The 22,803-nt window shown below is 39.0% G+C and overlaps 1 protein-coding gene across 4 annotated transcripts in view; it reads right to left on the bottom strand.

Annotated features, from left to right (window-relative positions):
• The window catches only part of LOC125452948 (synaptotagmin-like protein 2), a 236,612-nt gene that overhangs the window by 26,566 nt on the left and 187,243 nt on the right, over positions 1-22,803 (bottom strand). For all 4 annotated transcript variants that reach the window (XM_048531952.2, XM_048531951.2, XM_048531953.2 and 1 more), the window contains 3 exons: positions 19,247-19,341; positions 18,687-18,806; positions 10,279-10,454 (listed from right to left, as the gene is read on the bottom strand). In XM_048531952.2, coding sequence (XP_048387909.1) covers positions 10,279-10,454; positions 18,687-18,806; positions 19,247-19,341 — 391 coding nt within the window. The remainder of the gene's footprint in view (positions 1-10,278; positions 10,455-18,686; positions 18,807-19,246; positions 19,342-22,803) is intronic.

The raw sequence follows: 22,803 nt of genomic DNA, 5'->3' as shown, positions 1-22,803 counted from the left end.
GGCCACATTTGAATGTGTGTGGCATCAAGGATCACTGACAAAACTAGAATCAGTGGGAATCCAGGGAAAACATTCTGCTGGTTAGAGTACAAAAGAAGGTGGTGGTGGTTGTTGGAGATCAGTTATCTCAGCTTCAGAATATCTCTGCAGGAGTGCCTCAGGGGAGTGTTCGTGGCCCCACCATCTTCAGGTGCTTCTCAATGACCTTTCCAGAACAAGGTCAGAAGTGGGAATGTACACTGTACAATGAGGATTGCACAATATACAGCACCATTCACAGCTCCTCAGATACTGAAGGTGTCTGTGTCCAAATTCAGCAGGATGAGGACAATATCTATATTCAAATCGAATATTGATTTTGCTTTTTGTGCATAAGATTTTCAGCAATAACTTTGTATTCCTTGCTCTGTTTACTCATTCTATCATCTTTGTACGGTAGGATCTGCCCATACAAGCAACAGGCCAACACCTGTCATACTCACTGAGCCATGCACTACACACAATGTTCCAGACATCACTATCAGCATCCCTGGGAATGTTCTGTGCTACCAGCAGGATAGACCTAGCAGAGGTTCATGCAAAACAAAACTTTTCACTGTACCTAGGTAGATATGACAATAATAAATCAAATCAAATAATAAATAAAATTTTAAAAATTGGGCTGACAAATGACAGGTAACATTTATGTCTCATATGCCAGGCAATGACCATCTAAAATGAAACAAGAATTTAACCACAGTCTCTTGAAATTCAATGTCATTACCATTGTTTGAATCTCCACTATCTACATACTAGCTGTCATCGTTGACCAAAAACTGAGCTGAACTGGCGTTACAAAAACTATAAGTGCAGGTCAGAGGCCAGGTGTCCTGCAGTGAACAACTCACCTCCTGACACCATAATGTCAATCCTCCATCTACAAGTCACAAGTCTGGAGTGTACTTCCACTTGCTTTGATGGATGCAGCTCCAACACCAATCAAGAAGCTTGATACCATCCAGGACAAAGCAGCCCACTTGACTGGCATCACATGAACAAACACCTATTCTGTCCACCACTGATACTCAGTAGCAGCACCGTGTGCCATCTACAAGATGCACTGTTGTGATTCACCAAAGCTCCTTGCTCAACAACTTTCATCCCCATCACTACTAACATCTAGAAGGACAGGGCAACAGATACATGGTAACACTACCACAAGCTCCTCTGTAAGCCACTCATTATCCTAACTTGGAAATATATCACTGTTCTTTCAGTACTGCTAGGCCAAAATCCTGGAATTCCCTCCCCAACAGCATTGTGGGTTCCACCTACAGGACGTGGACTGCAGTGGTTCAAAAAGGCAGCTTACCACAAACTTCTCAAGTGCAACAAGAGATGGGCAATAAATGCTGGGCTGCCAGCACCACTGACATCCCGTGAATGAATAAAAAACAATAAAAGAGCAAACAAGCCAGGAATAACTTGAGGAAATCAAAATTGGTATCAAAAGGTATCATTAGCTCCATTTAAAGAGTATGCATGGAAACTTTTCGGGATCTGAACAATGTAGGCAATGGTGATTGGGCAACAAGTGCAGTGAGGCCTACGTGAATGCGGGAGCAACTTGCTCCACCTTTTATGTTATTCACAAGCGGGATTGGGAAATTCATGCTAGGCAGTAGCAAGTTGCCAAATGATGGTGATTATTGCTTGTTAAACATTGTTAATAGTCAAATGTGCCTCGTTAATATTCAGCCTCCCATCTTACCAAATTTGCCAAACAATGTCAGGAAAACTCAACAAGGAATCCAGAATGAGCACCTGGAAGTTTCAGCCCACTGCTCAGTCTGAATGGACTTTCATGCTGGAAATGGTCACCAACATGTCAGAGTACACCAAATGGATACACTCACTCTATGTCCATGGGCTTTGGCAACCGAAGTATGGTAGCCTATAAGTAACCTCATGGCACATCTCCAATGTGTACACTTATGCACTTTAATATTGCACTTTGAATTGTACTGGCAGCTAAAGTTTTAATTCTGCAGCAAGAGCACTTTGCACTCAAGGACACACATTCAGCTAACAGAGTGGACATCATTGTCTTTCTAGGTTCTTCACTCACTGTGATAGCACTAACGCACTCTTAGCATACAGGTCTAGTCCCAGCAACCTTGCCTTCTCTTTTGTGCTTTACTGCAGCCTTGCAATGCTAGTTAGCATAGACAGAAAGCTGAGAAGCTTACCAGGGTTGTCAGCAGATCTCACTCAAGTAAGCGGAATAATCTTTGCTGAAGAGATCCTGATGCAGTAAATCAAAAGCAGCCTCCAATACTAACCAAGGCCCTGCTTAGGATGGTCAGAGGTGGGTTCTCAAAAGGGACAGGAAGCCATAATGGCCAACGAGACACCACTCAAAGAGTGTTGACTCTTTCTGACCAATTATGGCATGTTTTCTTCATGGAATGGGAGTGAGGCAGCTATTGTAAGAGATTAATGTAGGTGGAACAACTGTTACTATTGGAGCAGATTGGAAGGCATGCAGACTGAGTGAGTAGGCAGCAAAGTGAACATGCAGGGTTAGTGCTGTACGGTTGGGGTGGGTGAGGAGGAAAGATGTTATTTGCAATAGTGAGATGGTAGAGCATGAGTCTTGATGGAGTTGGGTTCAGAGTCAGAGATAGATTGAATGTGATATATCAGAGAGAATATGAAGGAACAGTTTGGCAAAGTAGGGAAGGACAATGGTGTGAATTCCTTCATATAGCTGAGCTCACTTTAACCTACATGGCGACCTCAGACCAGGCTAGCATGGACTCCACCGCTGGTTGTAGTGGACTAGAAAATCCGGTTTCAGCAGACCCTCCATGTTCTTGCCCATAAAGCAATGTACCAATGCTCCACTGTCTGCCAGATCCAGGGCAAATGTCAGGAATTATGTACAGCAACATTGGACTGGCAGTGCCTGTCTGGGCTTTGAAAGGCTTGGGCACAAAAGGATGCCAGTGAATTCCGGATGGCAAATTATTCCAGGAATGGTGTATGGTCAAGTGGATGGAAATCAGGCATGAGAGATTCTTAGAGTCTAGGCAGGTAATTAATGAGGCAAGTTTGATAAGATACTGAGAGAGATCTCATTCGGTCCTAGCAGCAACAAACCTGCCATAAAAACACGACATAACTTAGACTTAGCCAATAAATGCAAACTTTGACTTGATATGTCTGTTTGGATGTTCCTCTCGAAAGCATACAAACCAATTAAGCATCATATAACATAATGAATAGCCTCTAATACAGCACTCCTCAGACTTAGAAAATCAATTTATGCCTCCTCACATTCAATTGAGTATTTGCTACTTATAAATCTTGTTAAAGTATCAATGTGCACTGGGTTTATAGCTCCTTCATTCTAAAATAAAATAAAACCATATAGCAGCATCAGCTTTCAAATCACAACATTTTTATGTCGGTGTATTTTCTGTCTCATTACATTTCAATGTTCTTCCCACTCTCTTATCACTACTTATCGCAAAGATGTTTAATGCCCATTCACATACTGCTCTCGTGAAATATTGTGCAGTTTGTTGTTTCACGTGTATCAAGGACTTGTCTCTTATATAATTTGGATTATATTGCAAAATTTGTCATTACAGGAAAGTAGTTTTATCATCAATAGTTAAACCAATTTTAAGAGTTGTCAATGAGTTTCCATTCTCAATGGTATGACCATTTTTTTAAAAGTCAGAAATCAACAGCAGGTTATAGTCCAACAGGTTTATTTGAAATCACAAGCTTTTAGAGCCTCGCTCCTTCATCACTTCACCCAATAAAGGAGCAATCTTCCGAAAGCTTGTGACTTCAAATAAACCCTGCGGACTATAACCAGGTGTCATGTGACTTGTGACTGTGTCCACCTCAGTCCAATATTGGCACCTCCACGTCACAGGTTTATTCTTAAGAAAAAGTACCCTTTCGAAATATGTTTTCTTTCTATTCTATGGTTAAGACATGTGTCATATCTACACCAAGGAATTATATCAAGCACTCCTAAAATTTCAGACATTTCCTTTAGTTAATACGTAATGCATATAAATAATTGAAGGTGGGATGCTTTGTTAAATACAATATAGTCAAATAAACACTTTTTAACATTATGAGCCACACATACTGTACAGTCTAAACAAATTCACAATAGGGCTATTACATAAAGACTTCAAAAAGCATCAGCATGTAAATCCATTCAGGGATTATGACAGATGAGTAAATTACTAATAATACATAACTTGTCAGTCATCCTGCTCAATGAGCTTAATTTTACTTTTTTTGTCAGGCTCAAAAGAAAAATGCCTGAAGCCAAATGTCCAATGCCTGCATGTAATTAGTATGCACTAGAAAAACCTAAGTAAATTGATAGAAGACCAGTTCTTATTTTGAAATTGCACAAATGTATATCTATTGACTGTTTTGGGTAAAATAGCTGAGATAAGAATCAGTCTGAACTGAAAATAATAACTAAAAGGAACAAATTTCAACACATTGTCATAAGCATTTAGTAAATAACATCAAACATTTAGCTGACCTCCATATATGAACAAAACATTTTCTCAGTTTCTTCCCTGTCAAGCTTCTTGAGAAAATTGCATGCTTCAATGAGATTACCTCAAATTCTTTTAAGCTTCAGAGAGAATGGGCACAATTTACTCAGCCTCATAAATCAGGAGCTAACAGTGCAATAAAATTCATGGAATCACAGATTTGTCACAATGTAGAAGGAGGAATATGGCCCATTGTGTTTGCACCAGCTCTTCAAAGAGCATTATTATGACATAGTGGCATTCACCCGACTTTTCCCCACACCCTTCCACATTATTTCTATTCAAATAATCACACAATTTCCTCTTGAATGTCTCAGCTGCTCTGCCACATTTTCAGGTGCATTTTGGAATCTGAACCAATTGTATGAAATAGTATTTTTTTTCCTGACATCACATATGCTACATTTGCAAATCTGTGCCCTCTTAGAGTTGATCCTTTTATGAGCAGCAGGAGTGTCCTGCTACCTACTCTATTCAGCCCTCTCGTGATTTTGAAAACATTAGAATTCTGCTCTGAATGAAGCAGCAATGCACAAAAGTGCAAGGCAGAGACACTGCTAACAAGAAGGCACAAAGTCATTGACTAGCAAGAGTGCAAGTTAACAGTCCACAGCATATTCTAATGCATGAGTTGTGTGACTGTTCCTGAATGCAAAGTGTCCTAGCAGTATATTTACAATATCAGTGAGCTCCAAGTGCAGTATTGAGTTGGTGATTTACTAGAAGTAAATCCAAGGTGTGCCACAATGATGGGTTGACGCTGGTGTTTGTTCGATGCCAGCATCTGTGAAGGCGCTACCACGTATTAGCTGCCCATGGAGATATTGGGGGATGCAAACACAACCCATGCAGAAGATATCAAGAAATTGCACTCTCTTAGAGTATCATGTCTGGAAATAGTGCCTACTAGTTTCTCTCCACTATATGGGAATATAGCAACCCGCATACAGATGAGGTGAGATTTGCTGATAATGGGAAGCTGATGCCTCATTCTTCACTAGTGACATTGTCAGCTGGTTGCTAAAACTTTGCATGGAAAAGCAAACTTTTTTTGCCCTGATGTTGAGAATCTCATTCTACTATTCTCATAATATATTCCCAATTGATTTGCCATTACCCATGTTGATCAGGGGCTTGGAAAAGTCCAGCCAGAGTTAATGTTCCACATCTAATATGGCTCATATTAGACTCAAGATATTAACTCTGTCTCTCCACAGCTGCAGTCAACCTGCTGACTTTCTCCAACATTTTCTCTTTTATTTCAAATCTGCAGCATTCACAATGCTTAACTTTCATAGGAATAAAGGCTTTGTGATTTAAATAAACTTAGGGTCATTCAGGAATTAGACTTAACCTGACACCACAATTGTTTTTTTATGAATGGTATTTTCACCGTAGCAAAACGTACACTCCCTTTTCAGGTCTCAATGTATGGTAGCTTCTCATAGAGCTGTATCCTTTGCTGATGGATATGTTCACTTCTTGATCCCATCATATATGCCACCAACAAGTATTAAATGAATTCTGGATATTCTAAAAGAATTGTAAGCACGAGTCTTTTGTGTAGCACGAGACAATGTCTGATCTTGCTTTGGTTGGTGAATTATACATTGAGTCTTTTTGCTTGGATCCTTCCTATAGTTAATGAGAGCAGATTGCTTGGTTTTGATGATACGTTTCATTACAATGATGTTAGCATCATTAGCCAATCAGCATTTTCTACTCTTGCTTCCCGTATGTTGAGACTGCTGATTCTAATCGCCTTAGGTTCTGTACACCTATTATCCCCTTGTTACCAACTATTTCTGGTATATAATTTATGTGTTCTACTGTGAAGGCAGAGACAAAACATTTTCCCAAAATCTCTGCCACTTCCTCATTTTCCTTTGTACTTTTACCTGTTTCTGCTTCTAAGTGCCCATTGTATATTTTTTCCTCTTTTGCATATACTCCTAAATGTTCACAGAATCTACTCTTTTATTTTCCTAGTTTACTATCATTCTATTTTTCTCCTGTTATCGGCTATGGTTGCCACAATTTACTCATTTGCAAATCATTCCCAATTCACAGACATACAGATGTTCTTTCTAAAATCATTTGCCCCATTTAGTGTGATGATGTTATCGCTTTAAAGGTGTATTTTGTTCTTTTTTTTATTAGGAGAGGTTGAGACAGTGGTGCTCTGTGGTCTTTTCCAAGCCAATAACATTAACAGCTAGTGAGGCCTTGGGTATTTTTTTAAAGTTGGACCAATAGAAGCAGTATGAATGGCTGGAGTTAGGCTCCTACAGAACCATGGTTTTAGTTTAACTTTTAGTTGTTGGGGTTTTGAAGATGCTGTACATCACTACCTTCTACAGCACAACACATGAGTTCTCGCGCGCTCTCTCTCTGCCAGAATTTTCTCTTGATTTTCTCTGGACTGGAGAAATATTGCATGTGAGACTATCTATTTCACTGAATGCTGTGTTCATGGGATTTTACGACATTGGATCAGTTGCTGTTTAGTAGTTAAATAATCTATTATTCTGTTAAGTTTTCCATTAGAATTAAAAATAGACCAATTCTTCCTTCTTTTGATTACTTTTCAATTGTAGAGTAAAAAATAAAGTGAGTTTTACTTAAAGCCGAGTAGTGTAACCAATTTAATTATATCTGGAACACAGCACCTTACCCTTTCTTTTACATAATAAATTTGATATATTTGAAGGGGGTTTGGTCTGGTTCATAACATTAGTCCAACATTATTCATAACTTCTAAAGTAAGCCATAGATGGGTCTTTATGTCTGATGTTTTGTTTGTTCACTGAATGCATTTTTACATTTTTTTAACATATTTCCCACTGTCTATTTATTACCATACCTTCTAGTGTATTTACTCAATCAACCTTTACCACCTCTCATCTTATATCTTCATAATTGGCCTTCTTCATTTTTGTGTTTCTTGTTTGAGTCTGGAGAATGTTGCTTTCAATGTTAAATGGAATTCAATTCAATGAATGGTCACTTCTTCCCTCAGAGGGCTTTTTACTAAAACAATTGAAATTAAACTTGTCTCATTGTACAGTATTATATCTAAGGTAACTTTATCCTTTTAGAAAGTGAATCTGGGGAGATAGTCATGGGGAACAAGGAAATGGTAGAGCAGTTGAACAGATGTATTGCATCAGTCTTTACTATGGAAGATAGCTTGAATATTCCATTAATACTAATGAGGAATTAAATATCATCGTCATCAGTGGACAAGTAGTATTAGACAAACTAATCAGGCTAAAGTCAGGTAAATCCCCTGGCCCTGATGGCTGGCATCCTAGGATCCTAAAAGAAGCAGTTACAGTGATAGCAGATATATTGGCTGTAATTTTGCAAAAGTCCTTGAACTCTGGACAAATTTCAGAGGATTCAAAAACTGTAATACGACATCCCTATTCAAAAAGGGAGTGTGGCAAAAACTGGAGGCCAACTAGCCTGACACCAATGGTTGGAAAAATGTTGGAATCAATTATTAGGGAAGTAACATCAACACATTTAGAAAATCATAATCTAATCAAGCACAGCCAGCAAAACAGCTCACCACCACCTTCTCAAGGGCAATTAGGGATGGGCAATAAATGTTGGCCAGCCAATGACACCCACATCCCAAAAATGAACTTTAAAAAAAGTCTGAGGATGGATAGTGCGGAACCAGGAAACATGTCGTATTTAGACTTCCAGAAGGCGTTTAAAAAGGTACATCACAAAAGGTTAAGTCATAAAATAAAGCTTATGGTGTTGAATGTAGTATACTGGCATGCAGAACTGATTAATGAGCAGAAAGCAGCAAGTGGTGATAGGGATTCTTTTTCAGGTTGATGACCTGTAACTAATGGGGTTCCACGGAGATGACTGTCTGCAACATATGTTAATGGCTTTGAGGAAGGAAGCAAATGTACTCTCGCCAAATTTACACATGACGCAAACATGGGTGGAAAGGTAAGTGGCAAGAGGGTTACAATTGTTTCGAGAGATATAGTTAGGTTAAGTAAGTGGGCAAAAAGTTGGTAAATGGAGTACAATGCAGGTAAATGTGAAGTTGTTATTTGGAAGAGAGAACAAAGGCATTGTATTATTTAGATGGAGAACAAACAGCAGAAAGCTGCAACACAAAGGAATTTGGGGTATTTCCACACGAACCAAAATCCTCACACACAGATGCAGCAGCTAAGTAGAAAGGCTAATGGAATGTTGGCCTTTACTTCAAGGGATCCAAGCATTAGAATAGGGAAATCTTACTGTAACTTTAAAAGGTGCTGGTGAGACCACATCTGGATTTCTGTGAGCAGTTTTAGTCTCCTTATTTAAGGAAAGATATCATTTCATTGGAAGCAGTTCAATGAATGTTAGGGACGGTGATCCTTAGTATGGAAGAATTATCTTATGAGTAAAGATTACACAGGTTGGGAATCTACTCATTGGAGTTTAGAAAAATGAGAACCAATCTCATTGAGACATATAGGATTTTTTAAAGGACTTGACAAGATAAATTTTGAGAGGATGTTCCCCTTCATGGGAGACTCTAGAACTAGTGGGGATAGAGTCAGATTAAAGGATGCCAAACAGAGTCCTTGAGTGTATATTCAAGGCTGAGATAGATAGATTCTTGATCAGTAGGGCAATCAATGTTGTGGATATGAGGAATGTCAGATCAGCGATGATCCTAAAGAATGGCACAGCAAGCTGAAGGAACCAGCTGGCCTATTCCTGTTCCTTATGGTCATAGAAGTCTTATTGTTAGTTGGCCTCCACAGCTCAGTATTCCAGGGAATTGTCATGGAGTCATTCTACTCATGTTCCAGACTACGTTTGCAGTTTTGAATCTCCAGTCTGTATGAAGATTAAATTTCCCTACAATTATCATATGGCACTTGTTGAAACCTTTTTTTAGTTTCAATTCGATGCTCAATCTAATGGTGTAACTTCTCCCAGCAGATTTACCCTAATGTCTAACTATACTGGTTCTAGTTCCTGATTTTCTGGGCCAAGATCCCTTCTCTTTATTATCTAATATCATCTTTTCCTATCAGGACTACTCCTCTTTGAAACGTTACATAACACAGATGTGGCATAGCCACACTGCTTTGACAGATGTCACACTTCAATTTAAGAATTCTTCTTAATTTCAAAAGTGATCTTTTAATCTGATATCATTCCAATAAATTATCATAAGATATTTTGTATCAAAATTGTAAATTGATATTGGGTGTAATTTTACTTGAAGCGTATGTACTGTGACTTGTTCACACTGCAGCAATGTATACCAAATTTTGAAAATTTCTTATATTTCACAGAGCTGGTCAGGAAAGTAGTAAAACTAGCAATCACAACCAGAGAATCTTTAATCTGCTGAACGAACAGAAACAACACGCTGTTTAGCAGAATGGACTGAAATAATCAAGCCGTTGTTTTTATCATCTGCCTTCCAAAATTTGTCTGTTTCTTATAAAACACATCAACAGCATACACATTAATTATATCAAAGTAAAATGGAATGTGTTCTCCAACCAAGAAAGCTAAATCTAAACCTTTTAGTTGTTCATAAAAACTTTATTCACTATAATGTACTAAGTTCTGCAGTTTAAACCAATTTTCAATTAACTGATTAAATTGCTTGCAATAATTTAGTTCTTTTATTAAAAAAAAGTCAAGACAAGAGTTTACTTACGGATCAGAGGTGTACTTTCTCATGTTAGCGACTGCCAATCCTCGGCATTGCACCACATGGATCTGGAATTCTTTTTTAGCTTCTTCATAGTGCAATTTGAATTGTACGGCTCCCTGAATTGGAACTTCTCCAAAATCTCCAGCATCGCTGTATAGACTCAGTAAACTGCCACTAAGCTAGAACAATATGTGTAAAATAAAGTACAGAATTCAAAGTGATATTTTATACACAGTACCCCAGAATTACAAAACAGTAATACCAATCATTGTAAATTGCAAAGAATATATTACAAAGGATCATAGCATTCTGAAATGATTAAATGCTCATTTGCAAATCTAAGTGACAATAAACCAGAATGGATGACAGCTTAAATTATTCTTCCCTGAAGGTTTGTCTCTAACTGCAGAAATAATGACAAAAACACAAAGCAGGTATTACAATTTGAATCAACTATGTTTGTTCTTTCTTCTCAGGTTGTTAGTTACACTGACAAGGTCACATTTATTATCCTTACATAACTACTATGAAAATATGGTAACTACCCTGGTCTCTGATTCACTGCTGAAATCTGATCTAGGACTTTGAACCAGATATAATCATGGTGATGATACATGTCCAAGTAAAAGATTACATGACCTGAAGACTAACTTGACGACGAGGGTATTCCTTTCATGTTTCTGCCAATGTTCAATTTGGGTAACATTTCTGGGAGATGGAGAGAGAGAATGTACAAGGGTGTAATGAAGCAAACTGCACTATCATACACGTTCTTCAGCATTGTAACATTCGAACAGAGTCTCATCTAGCTAGATAATGGCTATGGTGTTGTCATAGCCGCTCCAGTTCGGTGTACGGTCAATAAGTCTCCTGTAACACCATGCTAATATCTCATTGCTAGCTGTCTTGCAACTGGCCACAAAACCATTTCCCAAGATGTTGAAAGTCAATGATGCAATGTAATTTAGTGTGACATAGAGGCGAGAACTGGTCATACTGAATTGGATACAAGTGAACTGTTTGGAGTTTGAAACAGTCAACAGCTTCCCTGTTCATGTGTTTCTGATATGAAAAAAATAAATGATAAATTTATATTAGCTAACTTAGTCCAGTGGTTATGTCTTTGTAATTGAGAGGAAGAAATTTAAGTACATAACCTGAACTGTTGTAGTAATGCAGCATTGAGGCATGATGCCCTGTTGTCAAAACTTTCTTTTCAGATAAAATATTAAATTGAGACATTATTGTTCTGTTCAAATAAACATAAAATATCCCACATTGCTATTTAGGGAAGAGCACAGGAGGCAACTTGACAAATATTAAATTCTCAGCCGAAACTATTAAAGCAGAGTACACCATTATATACCTCATTGCTCTTTGTGGGGCTTCAAATTGTTTGACTATTACAACATTTACACTTCTAAACTACTTAATTGATTTTCAATCACTTTGAACATTGTAAAGAAGTAACAATAGATGTTCTTTCTATTTAAATGCACAACTCTGTGGGATTTGATCTTAAAAGAACATCTGTTTACTGTTGCAATACGATAGCCATTACTCCTCCCGATTGTGCCCGTAATGTCAAAGAATGTCTATTTATGTACTGACATTTTAATTCATGCACAGGGGGTAAAATCTAAATATTACAAGGAGTAAAATTCAGATGAATAATTATTAAGCATATGGAATAAAACACTAGTTTTTTACAAAATGTACCAACAATTAACAATCATACACATTTTATTAATTTCCTTTTTCAGTCCGTTTAGATGTTAGTGTTTCAAGGGAGTCAAACTACTGAGTTCAATCTCCCACTCTGTACATGGCTTGTTTTTTTTAAGTGTTTTTGTGTATGTTTCTCTTTCTCCCCTCCTAACATTCTTCCTATTGTTCTGTTCGTTTTAGGAAGCTATTCTTCGCTGTCATTTTCCCGTCTTGGCAAAATGTCTGCAAATGCAACTTGACATGTTGTATCAGTGATAATGGGAACTGCAGATGCTGTAGAATCCAAGATAACAAAGTGTGGAGCTGGATGAACACAGCAGGCCAAGCAGCATCTCAGGAGCACAAAAGCTGACATTTCGGGCCTAGACCCTTCATGATAGGATGAAGGGTCTAGACCCGAAACGTCAGCTTTTGTGCTCCTGAGATGCTGCTTGGCCTGCTGTGTTCATCCAGCTCCACACTTTGTCAACTTGGCATGTTGACAGTTCTTGCTTAACTTGTGGAGTGTTTTCTAGGTCTACAATTTACCTTGAAGCCTCTGTGTTGCCTCCTACTGTTTGCAATCAATGAGTAGCAACAACAACATCCAGTCTTTCAATCCCTAACCTTTAACATCGGCCTGTCTACCAATCGATGAGTATTTCTAACTCCCCACATTTTTGATACAATTATCTCAAACTGGTTGTTAATTAGCGATGATTTTTAAAAAAAAAGCCATATTTCCTTGATTATATGGTGGTTGTTAATTAGCCATGAATTTTTTTTTAAAAAAGCCATATTTCCTTGATTATATGGTGGCTTATTTCATTGAAATATTTCAAGGCCCTTCACACAATGATGTACTTATACTGTTGTCATATAGTGAAAACAATTAAATGCAACATTTTATTTCAGGAAATTAGCAATAGTTATGCTGAGGCCATGGGGGATTACATTTTCTGTTACTACTATATTTGTTGTCCAGGTATTTATGATTTTGTTGCAGCAATAGTATTTTTGCATTTTGAGTCAAAACGTTAGGAGATTCAAGACTAACCATTTGAGAGAGACCTAGTTGTAGGGGAGGACAGTGTGAGACAGGCTGGGAGGCTACAGGAGGTGGATGTTAGTAAGGAAGATGTACTAGAAATTTCGAGGAGCTTGAAGATAGATAAACCCCCTGGACCTGAAGGGATTTATCCAAGGATTCTATGGGAAGTGAGAGATCGTAGGGACTTTGACAATGATCTTTTCACCCTCACAGTGCCGGATGATTGGAGAGTGGAAAATGTCATTCCCTTGTTCAAAAAAGGGAATAGGGATAACCCCGGAAATTACAGGCCACTTAGTCTTATTTCAGTGGTGGGCAAATTATTGGAAAGGGCTCTGAGAGATAGGATTTATGATCGCTTGGAAAGGCACAGTTTGATTCGTGATAGTCAGCCTGGATTTGTGAGGGGTAGATCATGCCTCACAAACCTTATGGAATTCTTTGAAGAGGTGACCAAACACATGGATGAAGGTAGAGCAGTTGATGCGGCATACATGGATTTAAGTAAGGTGTTTGATAAGGTTCCCCATGATAGGCTCATGCAGAAAGTAAGGAGGCATGGGTTAGGGGGAAATGTGGCAGAGTGGATTCAGAATTGGCAGACCCTTCGAAGACAAAGGATGGTAGTGGGCAGAAAATATTCAACATGGTGCTCAGTTACAAGTGGTGTACCACAAGGATCAGTTATGGGTCCTCTTCTTTTTGTGATTTTTGTAAATGATTTGGATGAAGGAGTGGGAGGGTGGATTAGTAAATTCACGGACGATATGAAGGTGGGTCGGGTTGTGGATAGTGCAGAGGGCTGTTCTAGGTTACAAAGGGACGTTGATAGGATGCAAAACTGGGCTGAGAATTGGCAGATGGAGTTTAACCCTGAAAAGTGTGAGGTGATTCATTTTGGAAGGACAAATTTGAAAGAGGAATACAAGGTTAACGGAAAGATTCTTGGCAGTGTGGAGGAGCAGAGGGATCTTGGGGTTCATGTCCGTAGTTCCTTGGAAGTTGCCACCCAGGTGGATAGAGTTGTTAAGAAGGTGTATAGTGTGTAAACTTTCATGAATAGAGGGATTGAGTTCAAGAGCCGTGAAGTTATGCTCAGCTATACAAAAGCCTGGTTCGGCCACATCTGGAGTATTGTGTCCAGTTCTGGTCACCTCCTTACAGGAAAGATGTACAAGTGTTAGAAAAGGTGCAGAGAAGATTTACCAGGATGTTGCCTGGAATGGAGGGAAGGTCCTATGAGGAATAGTTGAGCGAGCTAGGGCTTTTCTTTTTGGAATGACAAAGGATGAGAGGTGACTTGGTAGAGGGGTACAAAATGATCAGAGGTACAGATAGAGTGTACAGCTAGAAACTTTTTCCCTGGTTGGAGATAGCTATTATGAGGGCGCGTAATTTTAAAATAAATGGAGGTAGATATAGGGGAGATGTCAGAGGTAAGTTCTTTACTCAGAGAGTGGTTGGGGCATGGAATGCATTGCCGGAGAGGTTAGTGGAGTCGGCCTCATTAGGGGCATTTAAGCGGCTATTGGATAGGCATATGGATGATAGTATAAGGTAATGGTGGAGGTTGGATAGACATTTGGTTTAGGGTAAAAATTTGGCACAATATTGTGGGCCGAAGGGCCTGTCGTTGTTTGTTATATGTTCTAACCCCATGACTTAATCACTAGGCTGAGGCTTTGATTTTTTTTTGAAAATGCCTGTGATGCAGATGTTGGTGAAAAGACAGAACATTTATTGCTCAAACCTAATTGTTTTAGATTAGATTCCCAACAGTGTGGGAATAGGCCCTTCGGCCCAACAAGTCCACACTGCCCCTTGAAGCATCCCACCCAGACCCATCCCCCTATCAACCCACACACCCCTGAACACTATGGGCAATTTATCCTGGCCAATCCACCTAGCCTGCACATCTTCGGACTGTGGGAGGAAACCGGAGCACCTGGAGGAGACCCACACAGACACGGGGAGAACGTGCAAACTCCACACAGTTGCCTGAGGCTGGAATCGAACCTGGGTCCCTGGTGCTGTGAGGCTGCTGTGCTAACCGCTGAGCCACTGTCCTTGAGAAGGTAAAAATGTGGCCTTCTTGAAGCATTTTAGTCCTTGTAATGTAGTTATTCACACAGTGTTAATAGCCAGACATTCCACATCCTAACGTAGTAACGTGTATTTTTTTCTATACATAATATTCAAAGCAGTTGCATTCTGTATTCTTGACTGAATGTGAAAGAACTCAGAATATCACTGGTTAAATGGAGAGTTCTCTGAGTAATTTTGTTAGCATTTCAACCACAAAGAGATTAATTGGTTATTGATCTAATTTACACCTTGGTCCTGATAGAGCTTACCATATGCATTAGGTAGATTGATTAATGACATATGTAGAAGTAAATGGGTATGATCTAATTGCCATTCCAAAAATATGGCTGCAGTTTGGCCAAGGGGAGAAACTGAATATTAAAGAATGTTTGACATTTAGCAAGAACAGGCAAAAATGAAATGGAGGTTGTATTGTGAGACAATAAGAGATGACATCAATGTATTAGTGACAGAGGGTCTTAGATCAGAAGAACAAGATGTAGGTTCTGAGGTAATAGGAACTGCAGATGCTGGGGAATCTGAGATAATGAGGTGTAGAGCTGGATGAACACAGCAGGCCAAGCAGCATCAGAGGAGCAGGAAAGCTGACATTTTGGCCCTAGACTCTTCCTCAGAAATTTCTCTGAAGAAGGGTCTAGGCCCGAAACATCAGCCTTTCTGCTTCTCTGATGCTACTTGGCCTGCTGTGTTCATCCAACTATACAAGACGTAGGTTCTGTTTTGGTAGAAGTAAGAAACAGCATGGTACGGCAAACATCAGTAGGGATTGATTATAGGTCACCCAAATAGTAATGGTAACGTAGACCACGATATAAAGCAGTAAACTTGAGGTATAACGGACACAGATGATGGATTTCAGGACAAAACCTTCAATCTTCACATAGACTGGGATTAGCTGCTGAACATCAATGGTATGAAGGACAAATTCCTGAACAGTAGCAATCGGCAGTCTTGTCGATAACTTTGACGGCATGTTTAATGGCTCCTCTTGAACCTCTTAACATATCCTTTTGACAGTTACTTTTGATTGATTCTTGATAGTTCCAATAACCTTGACAATTAATAGAGTCATAGAGTTATACAGCATGGAAATAGACCCTTCAGTCCACCTTGTCCATGCTGACTAGATTTCCTAAATTAACCTAGTCCCATTTTCCAGCATTTGGCTGGTATCCCTCTAAACCCTTCCTAATCATATACCTATCCACATGCCTTTTAAATGTCATAATTGTACCAGCCTCCATCTCTTCCTCTGGCAGCTGATTCCATACATGTACCATCCTCTACATGTAAAGTTGCCCCTTAGGCCCTTTTTAAATTTTTTCCTTCTCACCTTAAACCTATGCCCTCTAGTTTCTGACTCCCCAACTCTGGGAAAAAGACCTTCGCTATTCATCCTTTCCATGATTTTATAAGTCTCTATAATGTCACTCCTCAGCCTCTGATGTTGCAGGGACATAGCCCTAGCTTATTTAGCCTCTCTGTGCAGCTCAAACTCTCCAAGCCCAACAACATCCTTGTAAATTTTTTCTACACCCTTTCAAGTTTAAAAGTACCTTTCCTACAGTGGAGAGACCACAACTGAATGCAATATTCCAAAAATGGCCTAACCAATGTCTTCTGCAGCTGCAACATGATCTCCCAACTTCTATACTCAATACACTGACCAATAAAAGCAATGTAGCAAATGCCATCTTAACTATCCTGTCTATCTGTGACTCCACCTTCAACGAAATGTACACCTGCACTCCAAGGTCTCTTTGTTCAGCAACACTCCCCAGATCTTACCATTAAATGTATAAGTCCTGCCCTCATTTGCCTTTTCAAAATGCAGCACCTCACATTTATCTGCATTAAATTCCATCTGCCACTCCTCGGCCCATTGGCACATCAGATCAAGGTCCCATTCTACTTTAAGGTAACCTCCTTCACAGTCCACTACACAATCAAGTTTGGTGTCATCTGCAAACTGACTAACCATACCTCCTGTATTCACGTCTAAATCATTTATATAAATGACAAAAAGCAGTGAACCCACACTGATCCTTGTGGCAGATCACTGGTCACAGGCCTCCAGCTTGAAAAACAATCCTCCATCACCATCCTCCACAAGTCTCCTACTTTCAAGCCAATTTTCTATCTAGTCGCTAGCTCTCCCTGGATTCCATGTGATCTAACCTTACTAATCAGTCTACCTTATAGAACCTTATCACGCAACTTGCTGAAACCCATGTAGAAAATGTCCATTGCTCTGCCTTCATCAATCTTCTTTGTCACTTCTTGAAAAAAATCTCAGTCAAATTCATGAGCTTCGATTTCCCACACACAAAGCTATGTTGACTATCCCTGATCAGCCTTTGCCTTTCCCAATACATGGACATCTTATCCCTTAGAATACCCGCCAACAACTTCCCCAACATTGATATCAGTTCACCAGTCTACAGTTCCCTGACTTTTCCTTAGCACCTCTCTTAAATAATGGTACTACATTAGCCACGCTCCAGTCTTATGGCACCTCACCCATGGCTATCATTGATACAAATATCTCAGCAAGGTACCCTGTAGTCTCTTCCCTAGCTTCCCACAAAGTTCTGGGATATATCTGATCAGGTCCTGGGGATTTATTCACCTTTATGCATTTTAGGATACCCAGCACCTCCTTCTTTGTAATATGGACACTTTTCAAGATATCACTATTTATTTCTCCAAGTTCTCTGGATTGCATGTCCTTCTCCACAGTAAACACTGATGCGAATAATTTTATATACATCAGACCTGCTAAAACATTTCAAATGGTGCCTGTCCTCCCTCAACAATTCTTCGAAAGGTAACTGCAAAATTCAGACTTGTTCCTACCAGGTCTAATCTGTCGACTTGTTTTTTTCTGACATTTGGGTCACTAAAATCACAGGAGTGAAGGCAGATGCTGATTTCCATGGACAGTTTGTTATCTCCTCAAAATGTTCATGGACAAAGTGTGACTTGCCCCTGTAAAAGTGTTGGGACCATATTAGAGGCAAGATGCCCAATTTTCAGACACAGCCCATTATTTTAGCCATGAAGGAAATGTTGTCCATCATGTAAAAAATCAAAGCCTACTTATTTCTGTTGGGCTCCAACAATTTTACTTTTATTTCAGTTTCAGATTTTTCACATACACAGTTTTCATGTTTTGTTTCATAGTTTAGTAATCTTCAGGTGCTCTCCAACTATAGCGCCAATCAAAAATTGTTTTACCTTGCAGCACGACTGAAAGCTTACAGTAGAAACTCAGCAGTAGATCTAACCTCAGTTAACCACCGTAGATACTCCTTCCTCCATGGATATTCAATGTGAACTTGATTTTGATTAACATCTAACAAACATTTCAACTTTGGTATTCATGTAAACCAAAATCACTTTTGTGATAATTAAGGCATTTTAATATTAATCAAGCTAATTGACTTTATGCAAAAACTGCTTATTTGCCTTAACAAAACGATCCAATTAGCCTGTTTACTTTTAATATAGCACGAAAGCAAGCAAATATATTCACAGCCTGACTCACCTTAGAAGATTGCAAATTTGAACCAACATGCACATCTGTCTGCTTCATAATGTCTGATCCAACGCTGGATTCAGATGTTACATCATCAAAATAATCATACTCCTCACTTTGTGGATCATTCTGGCAAGAACAAGAATTATAACAAATCAGTAAGGCTGTTGAAATGCTCATAATATAAGAACACCTATTGTTTACGTTCCACGCAAGATGAATTTTATACATATTAATAATAAATGTTCTGTGCACATCTGCAACAAATTAAATGTTCAACTCCAAATCAAAAAGGGTTTTTCCATTCATTATGCAAGAATGGGATATGATCCTGCGTACATAATTTTTAAGCTAACCATGATCTTTTTGACATGGACTACAAGTTGATGCATTACTTTTGTTGGCTTTGCATCCCAAAGTAATGATCTTGAAGCAATGTAATATTGATCAGAACATATTAATATGTTTCATACCTGTACAATAGCCAGTGAACTGTCATTGATTTTGCATGATGCATGGCAATGTGAAATTTTTCATATTCTCTAACAACTGTCACCCCAGAAACTTACCGAAGGCAGGGAAGAAGCTGTGACTTCATTGGCGGTTGGTAAGGAAGGCAGTTGATTTGTTCTGACACTGAAGTCTGAAGAATCATTACCAGGCACTGAAATTCAGAATAGAAAATTTAGCAGTTAATCATTTATATGGTATTTCTTTCTTTAGTGAATGTGAGAATATTGGACAATGTTGGTGATGATGAAACACTTTCATTTCAGTATCCGGTTTAGCCTTGAGTACTTATAGGTGAAGTTCCCCTATTTTGACATTTTAAATCAAACCACTGAAAGTTATTTCCCACTATAATTGTTCATCCTTCTTGAATATGACTGTATAGATTAACCAGGAACGTCTGAAATTTCAGTCAAGCTCACTGACATAATCATATTATGAAAAGAAATGAAAATCAATGTATTTGTTAAAGGATTCTACCTAACCCCAATACAACTGAGAATATTGCTGATCTACACATTCTGATAAACCTGAAGGATACCTAATCAGGCAATTCAGCCTTGTACTCCTGTAAACTTTGTAGTCTGCACAGAATTCAGTATTGTACTACAAGAGCATAACACAGCAGTTTTGGCATGCTAAAGACTCCTGTAGCACCTATAGAACTTCTTGGCATTGAGGTAGTTGGTGGGCACTCTTACTGATTTCTAAATTACAATGCCTTGATGTTAACTGGCATCACCATCATGAAATACCATTCTATCAATATACTTGACATTCTATCAACAGACTTAATATTTCAAGAAACTGAACTTATCCAGCCACGTGAATCATGTAGTTACAAAAGCAAGTCAGAGATTAAGAATTCTGCATTAGGCAGTCACCTCCTGCCTCCCCAATGCTGTCTATCACCTATAAGACGCAAGAAGTGTGATTGAATACTCCCCAGTTTCCTGGTTGGATGCGGCTGCTAAAACACTCAAGAAGGTTGGTGCCATCCAGGCCAAAGAAGCCAGCTTGATTGGCACCAAATTCACCACCTTCAATAATCACTCATTTCATCACCATACAGTGTTAGCCGTATGTACCATCAACAAGATGCACTGCAGTATCTTAACCAAGGTTCCTTCAAAAGCACCTTTCAAACTCATGAGCTCTCCCACCTAGAAGGACGCAACAAATGGTGACACATTCCAGTTGCCAACTATTTTATACCCCCTCCCACTCCCTGGTGACATGTCCAACCTGGGCCTCCTCCAGTGTCTTAATGACACCAACCATAAAATAGAGGAGCAGTACCTCATACTCCACCTGGGGTGCTTACAGCCCAATGGCCTAAACATGGAATTCACCACTCTTAAAATCTCCCCCTTCCTGGCCTCATCTTGTGCCCAACCTTCCGTCTCAACATCGCCTCTTTGACCTGACACAACTTGTCCATCCTCTCTCCCACCTGTCCGCACCACCCATTCCACTGAATAATCCCCACCACTTCCTATCTGCGCTCACCTATCACCTTCCCCAGCCCCACACCTCCTCTATTTATTTCAGAGCTCCCTTCCCCCTCCCCATTTCTGGAGGAGGATCCTGACCTGAAACATGAACTTTCCTGCTCCTGGCCTGCTGTGTTCCTCCAGCTCCACACTGTGTTGTCAGAGGCACAAAAACAATTCCTCCTGTAAGTTCCCCACTAAGACATATACCATCCTGACTAGGAACTATAATCACTGTTCCTTCTGTGTTGCTAAGTCAAAGATCCTGGAACTCCCTTCCAAAAAGCACTTGGGTACACTTAAATCACATGGAATGTAGCGGCTCATCACCACCTTTCAGGTTAATTATGGGGGGGAGACAATGAGGACCATGCCCTCCTCCCATAAATGAATAAAAGCCTTCTCTTATTTCACAATATCACTATTCTATCAGCAGGAAGAAGATAATTATTAACCTGCTATCACTTTATTCCCAATGTTAATGAATCGTTCAATTTTGTAAAGTAGAGCTATTATTTCAAAACATGTGATTTTTAGTCCAATCTTTATCAAACAGAGCACAGTCTTTCACAATGTTGTTATTAAGAATGCTATGTTCAGACCCCTTCCTAACAGTCTATGAGAAAACAAGTGAAGCAATAGAGAAGCTCCACTTTGTTAATTTGCATAAATTAATGCCATTTCAGAATTATTTAGTTATCTAAGCTATTCCAGGAGCCCCTAACTTAGTTATATGTTTTGCTCTTTTGTTAAAGACAAAACAAAAATAAGAAACAGCTGTCATAATTACTGTTTTCAAGATATTTAATCGAAACAAAAACATAAATGTAAGAATATTAATAATGACCATAATTAAAATCAGTGACAAAACTTGTTAATTCAACACCTAATTCCATTATAAAACCACTGATTTCTTGAAACAGTAAATTGGATGAGTGTATAAGGCCATAAGATATAGGAGTGGAAGTAAGGCCATTCGGCCCATCAAGTCAACTCTGCCATTTAATCATGGCTGATGGGCATTTCAACTCCACTTCCCTGCAGGTAGCTGATCTGTTACTGCCAATTTTGGAATTCCATTTCAGCAGGTGTGTCATTCAAGCACATCATCGATTGGTTTTATCAATATGTGACTTAAAGACCAAGGAATAATGTTAGCATAGGTAATAGTTTCAAAGCTGCATACATTTCAGACTCCATAGAATGTCCTATGATATAAGATGCTTTGTTTATCTTTTGGATATAGATTATGCTGGAAAGGCTGCATTTACCGTCCTTCCCTAATTGTCCTGAAGAGTTTAATGGGCATTCTACCCGAATTCCTGCTGTCACTGTTTTTCAAATGGTTTTCTGATGATGGTGTTACGCGGAGAATTCCAGAATCTCAACAAAACAAGATGTCTAAATCTACATATTGAGTATCTTGGAGATGACAGTATTTCTCTCTGCTACTCTGGTCCCTCCCCTTTTGTAAAGTTATCAGGCTGGGGTGTACTATTAAATAAGCTTGACAAGTTGTGGTGTGATCCAACAGATAGCACATATAGTGGCTGAATTGTGCCAGTAGTAGAGATGTGGACATTGAGTTGAATGACACTATCAAAATCAGAGGGTTTTATCTTTGGTGATATTAAGATACTTCAATCCTGTTGCAGATGCATCCCTCAGAACAATGATGAGTATTCCATTACACCCTGTCGAGACTCATAAATTGTTAACAGGTTTTGAGGACTCGGAAAGTAAGTCTGATGTCACAGGACGTGCAGCATCTTCCATACTTTTGAAGCTAATATTCTGCTTATATTGCTGTCCCAGTTAAAATTTCACATGTGTATTTCCCAAATACGTAGGAAATTTTCTGATGTGGACATTTACACGTGTATCTATGTGTAGAAAACCAGTCAACAAAGAATAAGAACACAGGAAAAGGAAAACAACGGTGAAGATCTGAATCATGTCACCACAACAACTTAATTGATGTTAAAATCCAACAATCAAACAGAACATTAACAAACTTATGCCACTACATATATGAATGTGACTATGAACTCCATGCATTATTTCCTCTAAGACATTTATCTTTGTATGTCTTTCAACTTGAAAAATAATTTGGAAAACGAGAC

Source organism: Stegostoma tigrinum, chromosome 4, assembly GCF_030684315.1.
Source record: "Stegostoma tigrinum isolate sSteTig4 chromosome 4, sSteTig4.hap1, whole genome shotgun sequence".
NCBI lineage: Eukaryota > Metazoa > Chordata > Chondrichthyes > Orectolobiformes > Stegostomatidae > Stegostoma > Stegostoma tigrinum.
This window is presented reverse-complemented; position numbering and strand designations above follow the sequence as displayed.